General features: G+C 49.8%; 1 protein-coding gene across 1 annotated transcript in view; it reads right to left on the bottom strand.

Annotated features, from left to right (window-relative positions):
• Nucleotides 1-3,553: 3,553 nt before the first annotated feature.
• The window catches only part of dnhd1 (dynein heavy chain domain 1), a 261,227-nt gene continuing 252,908 nt past the window's right edge, over nucleotides 3,554-11,872 (bottom strand). The window contains exons 41-43 of the mRNA XM_078221475.1: nucleotides 6,050-6,750; nucleotides 3,922-4,177; nucleotides 3,554-3,723 (exon numbers count right to left, since the gene is read on the bottom strand). Of these exons, the coding sequence (XP_078077601.1) occupies nucleotides 3,554-3,723; nucleotides 3,922-4,177; nucleotides 6,050-6,750 (1,127 nt within the window). The remainder of the gene's footprint in view (nucleotides 3,724-3,921; nucleotides 4,178-6,049; nucleotides 6,751-11,872) is intronic.

Raw genomic sequence — 11,872 nt, forward strand, 5'->3', positions numbered from 1 at the left:
TGTGACTCCAGAGCCACAGCAATGTGGTTGGCTCTTAACTGCCTCTGAAATGGCCGAGTGAGACACTCAGTTGTATCAATCACTACAAAATCTCAACAAAGAAAGGAAACTGGACGGACCACCTGGCATCGAGCTGGGCACCGGAAAAGACAACGGCAAAACAAACAGCCCGATCGACCCTGCAAAGTCCTTACTAACATCTGGGGGCTAGTGCCAAAATTGGGAGAACTGTCTCACAGACTGGTCAAGCAACAGCCTGACATCGTCATTCTCACAGAATCACACCCCAGACACCACCATTACTCTGTGTGGGGGGTTTCAATGTCCATCACCAAGAGTGGCTCGGCAGCAGCGTTACTGATCGAGCTGGTCGGGTCCTAAAGGATATAACTGCTCGACTGGGTCTGCAGCAGGTGGTGAAGGAACCAACAAGAGGAAATAACATACTTAACCTCATCCTTACCAACCTGCCGGCTGCAGGTGCATCTGTCCATAACAGTATTGGGAGGAGTGACCACCGCACAGTCCTTGGGGAGACGAAGTCCTGTCTTCACGTTGAGAATAACCTCCATCGTGTTGTGTGGCGCTATCACCGTGCTAAATGGGGCAGATCTCGAACCAATCTAGCAACTCCAGACTGGGCATCCATGAGGCGCTGTGGGCCATCAACAGCAGCGGAATTGCACTCCAGCACAATCTGTAACCTCATGGCCCGGCATATCCCCCACTCAACCATTACCATCCAGCCAGGGGATCAACCCTGGTTCAATGGAGAGTGCAGGAGGGCATTAGTGAATGATGGGCGATGACGTAGAGGAGCAGAGGGCTTGGGGAGTGCTGCACTGTCAGAGAGTCAGTACTGAGGGAGTGCCACACTGTCAGAGGGTCAGTACTGCTGAGGGAGTGCCGCACTGTCAGAGAGTCAGTGCTGAGGGAGTGCCGCACTGTCAGAGGGTCAGTACTGAGGGAGTGCTGCACTGTCAGAGAGTCAGTGCTGAGGGAGTGCCGCACTGTCAGAGGGTCAGTGCTGAGGGAGTGCCGCACTGTCAGAGAGTCAGTGCTGAGGGAGTGCCGCACTGTCAGATGGTCAGTTCTGAGGGAGTGCTGCACTGTCAGAGGATCAGTACTGAGGGAGTGCCGCACTGTCAGAGGGTCAGTGCTGAGGGAGTGCCGCACTGTCAGAGGGTCAGTACTGAGGGAGTGCCGCACTGTCAGAGGGTCAGCGCTGGGGGAGTTCCGCACTATTCAGAGGGTCAGTGCTGAGGGAGTGCCGCACTGTCAGAGGGTCAGTACCGAGGGTGTGCCGCACTGCCAGAGGGTCATAGAAGATAGAACAGTGCAGCACAGAACAGGCCCTTTGGCCCACGATGTTGTGCCGAGCTTTATCTGAAACCAAGATCAAGCTATCCCACTCCCTATCATCCTGGTGTGCTCCATGTGCCTATCCAATAACCGCTTAATCACAGAAAGAATCATAGAAACCCGACAGTACAGAAAGAGGCCATTTGGCCCATCGGGTCTGCACCGACCACAATCCCACCCAGGCCCGACCCCTATATCCCTGCTAATCTACCCATCCCAGGACACTAAGGGGCAATTTCAGCATGGCCAATCAACCTAACCCTCACATCTTTGGACTGTGGGAGGAAACCGGAGCACCCGGAGGAAACCCACGCAGACACGAGGAGAATGTGCAAACTCCACACAGACAGTGACCCAAGCCGGAATCGAACCCGGGACCCTGGAGCTGTGAAGCAGCAGTGCTAACCACTGTGCTACCGTGCCGCCCCGTTCCTAAAGTGTCTGACTCCACTATCACTGCAGGCAGTCCATTCCACACCCCAACCACTCTCTGCGTAAAGAACCTACCTCTGATATCCTTCCTATATCTCCCACCATGAACCCTATAGTTATGCCCCCTTGTAATAGCTCCATCCACCCGAGGAAATAGTCTTTGAACGTTCACTCTATCTATCCCCTTCATCATTTTATAAACCTCTATTAAGTCTCCCCTCAGCCTCCTCCGCTCCAGAGAGAACAGCCCGAGCTCCCTCAACCTTTCCTCATAAGACCTACCCTCCAAACCAGGCAGCATCCTGGTAAATCTCCTCTGCACTCTTTCTAGCACTTCCACATCCTTCTTATAGTGAGGTGACCAGAACTGCACACAATATTCCAAATGTGGTCTCACCAAGGTCCTGTCCAGTTGCAGAATAACCCCACGGCTCTTAAACTCCAACCCCCTGTTAATAAAAGCTAACACAATATAGGCCTTCTTCACAGCTCTATCCACTTGAGTGGCAACCTTTAGAGATCTGTGGATATGGACCCCAAGATCTCTCTGTTCCTCCACAGTCTTCAGAACCCTACCTTTGACCCTGTAATCCACATTTAAATTAGTCCTACTAAAATGAATCACCTCACATTTATCCGGGTTAAACTCCATTTGCCATTTTTCAGCCCAGCTTTGCATCCTATCTATGTCTCTTTGCAGCCTACAACAGCCCTCCACCTCATCCACTACTCCACCAATCTTGGTGTCATCAGCAAATTTACTGATCCACCCTTCAGCCCCCTCCTCTAAGTCATTAATAAAAATCACAAAGAGCAGAGGACCAAGCACCGATCCCTGCGGCACTCCGCTAGCAACCTGCCTCCAGTCTGAAAATTTTCCATCCACCACCACCCTCTGTCTTCGATCAGATAGCCAGTTACCTATCCAATCGGCCAACTTTCCCTCTATCCCACACCTCCTTACTTTCATCATAAGCCGACCATGGGGGACCTTATCAAACGCCTTACTAAAATCCATGTATATGACATCAACTGCCCTACCTTCATCAACACACCTAGTTACCTCCTCAAAAAATTCTATCAAATTTGTGAGGCACGACTTGCCCTTCACGAATCCGTGCTGACTATCCCGGATTAATCCGCATCTTTCTAAATGGTCGTAAATCCCATCCCTAAGGACCTTTCCAACAATTTACCAACCACCGAAGTAAGACGAACCGGTCTATAATTACCAGGGTCATTTCTATTCCCTTTCTTAAACAGAGGAACAACATTCGCCACTCTCCAGTCCTCTGGCACCATCCCCGTGGACAGTGAGGACCCAAAGATCAAAGCCAAAGGCTCTGCAATCTCATCCCTTGCCTCCCAAAGAATCCTAGAATATATAGGGTCAGTACTGAGGGAGTGCCGCACTGTCAGAGGGTCAGTACTGAGGGAGTGCCGCACTGTCAGAGGGTCAGTACTGAGGGAGTACCGCACTGTCAGAGGGTCAGTACTGAGGGAGTGCCGCACTGTCAGAGGGTCAGTACTGAGGGAGTGCCGCACTGTCAGAGGGTCAATACTGAGGGAGTACCGCACTGTCAGAGGGTCAGTGCTGAGGGAGTGCCGCACTGTCAGAGGGTCAGTACTGAGGGAGTGCCGCACTGTCAGAGGGTCAGTACTGAGGGAGTGCCGCACTGTCAGAGGGTCAGTACTGAGGGAGTGCTGCACTGTGGAGTGAGCTCAGTCTTCAGGGGATGGTAGCTATACTGCTGGAAGCTCAATCTTTTGCATCAAGTTGTTCAGCAGAGCCATTGACTTTCTGGTGTTCCAGATGCAGGAGGGCAGGATTTGTTCTCGCAATGTGTGGGCATGATGGCTGAGATATCCTCTTTGCCCTGTGCAGCTCCTGTCCCTGAGGTTTATGAATCCTGATGGCAGTGCGTGTCACTGTAATAAAATACAGAATATCAGAATCACTTCTGCATGACTTTGTCGAATTGAAATATATTTATTCTTTTGTTGTGCTGTAAGTTGGTGCTGGGTAATATCTGCCACCCTACACGATGCTGGCGAGGTGTACCCGTCTCTGTGTACACACCAAGGGATCCAATCTGGACTCGAGGGGAATATGAGTAATAATGTTACTGTCCTTCAAATCCACATCCACCTTCTCGGCGCCCTGGTAGACTGGACACTGGTACACTGGGTACGTCGGCTGGGCACTCTGTGCCTCACCAGCCTCTGCTCTAAGCCACACTGCTGGCATGCTGCAGGGTTTGATGGACAGTGTGTCCTGCAGGAGCCCATGTCTGGTGTCCCACAGAGCGTTGTGTAACTGAAGACCGGTGATGTAGATGCCACTCTCTGGAGGACTGGTGGGAGGGATCAAACTGCTCAGCACCTAGAATATATTAAACAGATTGCTGTAAATCATCACAACAAAGGAATTGATTGGTTCTTTCAGAGACACTGTCAGCTGTTGGCAAAGAGTTCCAGACTGAGCTGAGTGTAAAGGCGAGTGGGTTCGAGCAGGCATTGGGACTCTGAACAATTGGCAGCGTGTAAATGAAGAGAACTCTCCAGAATGTCAAGCGCAGGTTCATGAACTTGGCGGAGAGAACAATCAGGTGAATTTGATGGAGAAAAATGAGAATTGACATATTAATAGAATTGTGAAGGAGGCCATTCAGCCCATCATAGATGTGCCAGCTCTTTGAAAGATCTATCCAATTAATCTCACTCCCCCAAGCTCTTTCAAAGAACAAAGAAAATTACAGCACAGGAACAGGCCCTTCAGCCCTCCAAGCCTGCACTGACCATGCTGCCCGACTGAACCAAAACCCCCTACCCTTCATAGAATCATAGAAACCCTACAGTGCAGAAGGAGGCCATTCGGCCCATCGAGTCTGCACCGACCACAATCCCACCCAGGCCCTACCCCCACATCCCTACATATTTACCCGCTAATCCCTCTAATCTACGCATCTCAGGACTCTTAAGGGGCAATTTTTAGCATGGCCAATCAAACTAACCCGCACATCTTTGGACTGTGGGAGGAAACCGGAGCACCCGGAGGAAACCCACGCAGACACGAGGAGAATGTGCAAACTCCACACAGACAGTGACCCAAGCCGGGAATCGAACCCAGGTCCCTGGAGCTGTGAAGCAGCAGTGCTAACCACTGTGCTACCGTGCCGCCCCTTTAACCTCCTTTAAACCTTCCCCCTCGCACCTTAAACCTATGCCCCCGAGTAATTGACTCGTCCACTTTGGGAAAAAGCTTCTGACTATCCACTCTGTCCATGCCTCTCATAATCTTGTAGACTTCTATCAGGTCTCCCCATAACCTCCATCGTTCCAGTGAGAACAAACCAAGTTTCTCCAACCTCTCCTCATAGCTAATGCCCTCCATACCAGGCAACATCCTGGTAAATCTTTTCTGTACCCTCTCCAAAGCCTCCACATCCTTCTGGTAGTGTGGCGACCAGAATTGAACACATTATTCCAAGTGCGCCCTAACTAAGGGTCTATAAAGCTGCAACATGACTTGCCAATTTTTAAACTCAAGACCCCAGCCGATGAAGGCAAGCATGCCGTATGCCTTCTTGACTACCTTCTCCACCTGCATTGCCACTTTCAGTGACCTGTGTACCTGTACACCCAGATCCCTTTGCCTATCAATACTCCTAAGGGTTCTGCCAAAGGGTTTTCCCAAAAGCCTTGCATTTTCTCCTGTTTCAGCTATTTATTCAGTTCCCTTGTGGAAGTTAGAATTGAATCTGCTTTCCCTGCCTTTCAGGCAGAACGTTTAAGATCACAATAACCCACTGAATAGAAACATTCTCCTCATCTCCATCCAGGGTTCACTCGGCAATTACTTTACTGTGAGGAAGATTAGTGAAAGGCACAGAGACACACTGGGTTCGATGTAGAAATGGAGCGCATTGGAACATCAACACTGAAGTGGATATAATCCTGGATCATATCACCCCCCGGCGGTGGGGAGGGGTTAATTCAAACAGGGGCACTGCACTGGGAGCCCCTTGTTGGGTTTATTCAGCTTACTGAGGTCAGGAATTGTTCCAAGCGATTGGAGTGAAGCCTGAGTTGTCCCAATAACCAACCAGGGTCAACTGGTCAGAACCGGGAAATAACAGGGCCATTAGTTTAACTTTCTTTCTGAGCAATGGGATTGGTGGAGAGAGGAGGCTGGGGGGAGGAGAGGTCCTGATCCTTGTTCCTGAAGGAAAGTCGCCCTGTTACAGTGACGTACCTGAGTGTGAATGCTGTATCTGTTCAGACTGAGATGCTCCATCTGGGCTTTCTGCTGTCGCAGGATCACAAGCAGCATCCGTGGGCGCTGGAATACGGCCAGGTTGTAGGAGGCTGGAGTGTCTGCACTGTTTAGGTAATCATTCAGTAGCTGCAATCTCATCTTCAAGATCTGCATCCACTGTGGAATGGTGGGGGAAACTCGAGTCAGCGCCTGCCAGGAGTGAGGGAGACACCCATTCTCCAGGGCTCGGATAATGTCGTCTGACTCCAGGTTGCGAGCTTTGCTTCCTTCCAGCACCTGAAGTGTATTGTCCAGGTCACACAGCAGATGTTCAATGAGAAGCTGGAAGTCAGACCTCTCCTGCAGGAGGAAGCTTCTCATTGACTCTGCGTTCAGCCACCTCCCCTCTGCGTCTGCCTCTCGATGCATCGCTGCCACTGAACCCCGCAGTTGCTGCAGAATCCTAATACAGTCACTCACAAGGGCTCGTAATGAATCATCGTGGCTGCTCTCCCCCTGCCAAGGGGCAAACAGCATCTGGGTCTTTAAGAGGCACTCACTGATAAATTCACTGTTCTGTTCAAACAGCTGCTTCTCAAAACCATTGCAAACTCCAATTGTGATCGATTCAATCGAATTGGACATTAAGTCAATCCGTTTCTCAATGTCCTGGTGTGTTGGATTCATCAAAGGCGACCCTGGGAAGAGGAGGAAGCAGTGAGAACATCACCTCCCATTCCATTCTCTCAAAACCTCCTCATCTCAGCATTTAGAACAGACTCAAATGGGGGGGGGGGGGGGGGGGGGGGGGGGGGGTCCCAAACAAGAGACAGGATAGGAGAGGATGAAGAATTATAGTGAGATTGAGGAGCAGGGAAGGAGTTAGTGAAATGGAGGATGAAGCCAGAAACTTCAAAGAATGACAGCAGAGAGATTGCAGGATGTTCCTGTGCCAGAGGCCAGAGGCCCATCGTGTCTGCACTGGCTCTCTGAATGAGCAGTTTACGAGCCTTACGAGCCTGGTTGAGTTCTTTGAAAATGTGACCAAACACATTGACGAAGGAAGAGCGGTGGATGTGGTCTATATGGACTTCAGCAAGGCGTTCGATAAGGTCCCCCATGCAAAACTTCTTGAGAAAGTGAGAGGGCATGGGATCCAAGGGGCTGTTGCCTTGTGGATCCAGAACTGGCTTGCCTGCAGAAGGCAGAGAGTGGCTGTGGAGGGGTCTTTCTCTGCATGGCGGTCAGTGACCAGTGGAGTGCCCCAGGGATCTGTTCTGGGACCCTTGCTGTTTGTCATTTTCATAAATGACCTGGATGAGGAAGTGGAGGGATGGGTTGGTAAGTTTGCTGACGACACCAAGGTGGGTGGTGTTGTGGATAGTTTGGAGGGATGTCAGAAGTTGCAGCGAGACATAGATAGAATGCAAGACTGGGCGGAGAAGTGGCAGATGGACTTCAACCCGGATAAGTGTGTGGTGATCCATTTTGGCAGATCCAATGGGATGAAGCAGCAATATAATATGAAGGGTACCATTCTTAGCAGTGTAGAGGATCAGAAGGACCTTGGGGTCCGGGTCCATAGGACTCTTAAATCGGCCTCGCAGGTGGAGGATGCGGTCAAGAAGGCGTACGGCGTACTGGCCTTCATTAATCGAGGGATTGAGTTTAGGAGTCGGGAGATAATGCTGCAGCTTTATAGGACCCTGGTTAGACCCCACTTGGAGTACTGCGCGCAGTTCTGGTCACCTCATTACAGGAAAGATGTTGAAGCCATTGAAAGGGTGCAGAGGAGATTTACAAGGATGTTGCCTGGATTGGGGGGCATGCCTTATGAGGATAGGTTGAGGGAGCTTGGTCTCTTCTCCCTGGAGAGACGAAGGATGAGAGGTGACCTGATAGAGGTTTACAAGATGTTGAGAGGTCTGGATAGGGTAGACTCTCAGAGGCTATTTCCAAGGGCTGAAATGGTTGCTACGAGAGGACACAGGTTTAAGGTGCTGGGGGGTAGGTACAGAGGAGATGTCAGGGGTAAGTTTTTCACTCAGAGGGTGGTGGGTGAGTGGAATCGGCTGACGTCGGTGGTGGTGGAGGCAAACTCGTTGGGGTCTTTTAAGAGACTTCTGGATGAGTACATGGGATTTAATGGGATTGAGGGCTATAGATAGGCCTAGAGGTGGGGATGTGATCGGCGCAACCTGTGGGCCGAAGGGCCTGTTTGTGCTGTGGCTTTCTATGTTCTATGTTCTATGTTAACTTTGTGCCATTCTCTTGCCTTCTCCCCATGACCCTGCACATTCTGCTTCTTCAGATAGCAGTCTAATTCCCTTCTGAATACCTCGATTGAAGCTGCCTCCACCACACTCAGGCAGAACTACAAACAATCTGGGGGTTCGCTGTATGATAAAGATTCCCCTCATCTCACTTTTACAAATAATTTTAATGATGTCCTCTGGTTCTCAATCCTTTCGCCAAAGAACAAAGAAAATTACAGCACAGGAACAGGCCCTTCGGCCCTCCAAGACTGCACCGACCATGCTGCCCGACTGAACTAAACCCCTACCCTTCCGGGGACCATAGACGGAGGATGAGGGGCGACCTAATAGAGGTGTATAAAATTATGAAGGGCATAGATAGGGTGACAGTGGGAAGCTTTTCCCAGGTCAGAGGTGACGAACACATGGGGTCACGGGTTCAAGGTGAGGGGGGCAAGGTCCAACACAGATGTCAGGGGGGACGTATTTTACAGAGGGTGGTGGGGGCCTGGAATGCACTGCCAAGGTGATTGAGGCGGACACGCTGGAATCGTTTAAGACTTATTCTGTGCCTCACAAATTTGATTGAATATTTTGAGGAGGTAACTAAGTGTGTTGATGAAGGTAGGGCAGTTGATGTCATATACATGGATTTTAGTAAGGCGTTTGATAAGGTCCCCCATGGTCGGCTTATGATAAAAGTAAGGAGCTGAGGGATAGAGGGAAAGTTGGCCGATTGGATAGGTAACTGGCTGTCTGATTGAAGACAGAGGGTGGTGGTGGATGGAAAATTTTCGGACTGGAGGCAAGTTGTTAACGGAGTGCCGCAGGGATCAGTGCTTGGTCCTCTGCTCTTTGTGATTTTTACTAATGACTTAGAGGAGGGGGCTGAAGGGTGGATCAGTAAATTTGCTGATGACACCAAGATTGGTGGAGTAGTGGATGAGGTGGAGGGGCTGTTGTCGGCTGCAAAGAGACATAGATAGGATGCAAAGCTGGGCTGAAAAAATGGCAAATGGAGTTTAACCCTGATAATGTGAGGTGATTCATTTTGGTAGGACTAATTTAAATGTGGATTACAGGGTCAAAGGTAGGGTTCTGAAGACTGTGGAGGAACAGAGAGATCTTGGGGTCCATATCCACAGATCTCTAAAGGTTGCCACTCAAGTGGATAGAGCTGTGAAGAAGGCCTATAGTGTGTTAGCTTTTATTAACAGGGGGTTGGAGTTTAAGAGCCATGGGTTATGCTGCAACTGTACAGGACCTTGGTGAGACCACATTTGGAATATTGTGTGCAGTTCTGGTCACCTCACTATAGGAAGGATGTGGAAGTGCTGGAAAGAGTGCAGAGGAGATTTACCAGGATGCTGCCTGGTTTGGAGGGTAGGTCTTTTGAGGAAAGGTTGAGGGAGCTCGGGCTGTTCTCTCTGGAGCGGAGGAGGCTGAGGGGAGACTTAATAGAGGTTTATAAAATGATGAAAGGGATAGATAGAGTGAACGTTCAAGGACTATTTCCTCGGGTGGATGGAGCTATTACAAGGGGGCATAACTATAGGGTTCGTGGTGGGAGATACAGGAAGGATATCAGAGGTAGGTTCTTTACGCAGAGAGTGGTTGGGGTGTGGAATGGACTGCCTGCAGTGATAGTGGAGTCAGACACTTTAGAAACATTTAAGTGGTTATTGGATAGGCACATGGAGCACACCAGGATGATAGGGAGTGGGATAGCTTGATCTTGGTTTCAGATAAAGCTTGGCACAACATCGTGGGCCGAAGGGCCTGTTCTGTGCTGTGCTGTACTGTTCTATGTTCTATGTTCTGTCTAGATAGCCACATGAACAGACTGGGAATAGAGGGATACAAACGAATGGTCTAGTTGGGCACATGATCGGTGCAGGCTTGGAGGGCTGAAGGGCCGGTTCCTGTGCTGTATTGTTCTTTGTTGTTTGAGATGGTCAAATGGGCAGATAAGTGGCAGATAGAATTTAACCCTAAAAAGTGTGAGGTGATGCACTTTGGAAGGAGTAATTTAACAAGGAAGTATACTGTGGAAGGTCTGACACTGGGAAGTTCCGCAAAACAAAGGGACCTTGGTGCATTTGTCCATAGATCTCTGAAGGCAGAAAGGCAGGTTAATAGGGTGGTGAAAAAGGCATACGGGACACTCTCTATCAATCGGGGTATAGATTACAAAGCAGAGAGGTCGTGTTGGAGTTGTAGAACTTTGGTGAGGCCACAGCTGGAGCACTGTGTGCAGTTCTGGTCGCCGCATTATCGGAAGGATGTGATTGCACTGGAGGGGGTGCAGAGGAGATTCACCAGGATGCTGCCTGGGATGGAACATTTAAGTTATAAAGAGAGGTTGGGTAGACTTGGATTGTTTTCGTTGGAACAGAGAAGACTGAGGGGTGACTTGATTGAGGTGCTCAGAATTTGAGGGACACGGACAGAGTGGATAAGGAGCGGCTGTTCCCCTTAGTTGAAAGGTCAATTACGTAGGGACACAAGTTAAAAGTGAGGGATGGGAGGTTGAGGGGGGATGTGAGGAAAAGCTTTTTTACTCAGAGGGTGGTGAGGGTCTGGAATGTGCTGCCTGGGAGGGTGGTGGAGGCGGGGTGCCTCACATCCTTTAAAAAGTAATTGGATGAGCACTTTGCACCCGATAACATTCAGGGCTATGGGCCAAGTATTGGCAAGTGGGATTAAGTGAGCAGGACAGGGCTTTCCATGTGTCAGTGTGGATTTGATGGGCTGAAGGACCACTTTCTGCGCTGTAGGATTCTGTGATTCTGTGACTAAGAACATTCTGGAAGAATTTGCATTTTAAAAGCTGAAATTTCATGGCTGTTCTCACTGGCCCCACCGATGGCGACCCCCCCCCCCCCCCCCCCCCCCCCCACCGCCCCCCGGTGTGTTCCCTGGTGGCGGACAGTGCGAGATACACAAAACTCTGCAGACATTGGCAGGACCGGAAGATCCCACCACTAGCCAATGGTGGGCCACCTCTGGAAAATAGATGGTGGGGGCGGACTGTTTCTTCAAGGGTTAATGCAAGAACTCAGATTGTTTCTCTTGGAAAAAACATCCATTTACAAGGAGAGGTAACTAAGCAGTTTTAAAGATGCTGGAAATCGCTTGACCCCTCGTGGACTGTATGAGGGGGAGGGGAGTCACATGGTAGTTTATGGCTCTGGTAAATAACCAGGCCTGGAAAACTGTTTAAAAGTTTGCAAAAGCAAAATACTGTGCTTCCTGGAAATAGTTTTTATTCACTCGTGGGACATGGGCATCGCTGGTCGGCTAGCATTTATTACCCATCCCTAATTGCCCTTGAGAAGATGGTGATGAGTCTTCTTGAACTGCTGCAGTCCCTTGAGCTCTGAAGAAGAGAGATTATGACTGAAAATATTAACTTTGTCTCTCTCTCTCTCTCCACAGATGCTGTCTGACGTGCTGAGTTTTTCCAGCGCTTTCTGTTTTAATTGAGAAGTTTTTTTTTGCTTTGCTTTGTGAAGGAAATGGACCCACTGTTTGTGAAAAGCAGACGGCAGCCTTTTAGCAGTCC

Source organism: Mustelus asterias, chromosome 10 (genome assembly GCF_964213995.1).
Source record: "Mustelus asterias chromosome 10, sMusAst1.hap1.1, whole genome shotgun sequence".
NCBI classification, from domain to species: domain Eukaryota; kingdom Metazoa; phylum Chordata; class Chondrichthyes; order Carcharhiniformes; family Triakidae; genus Mustelus; species Mustelus asterias.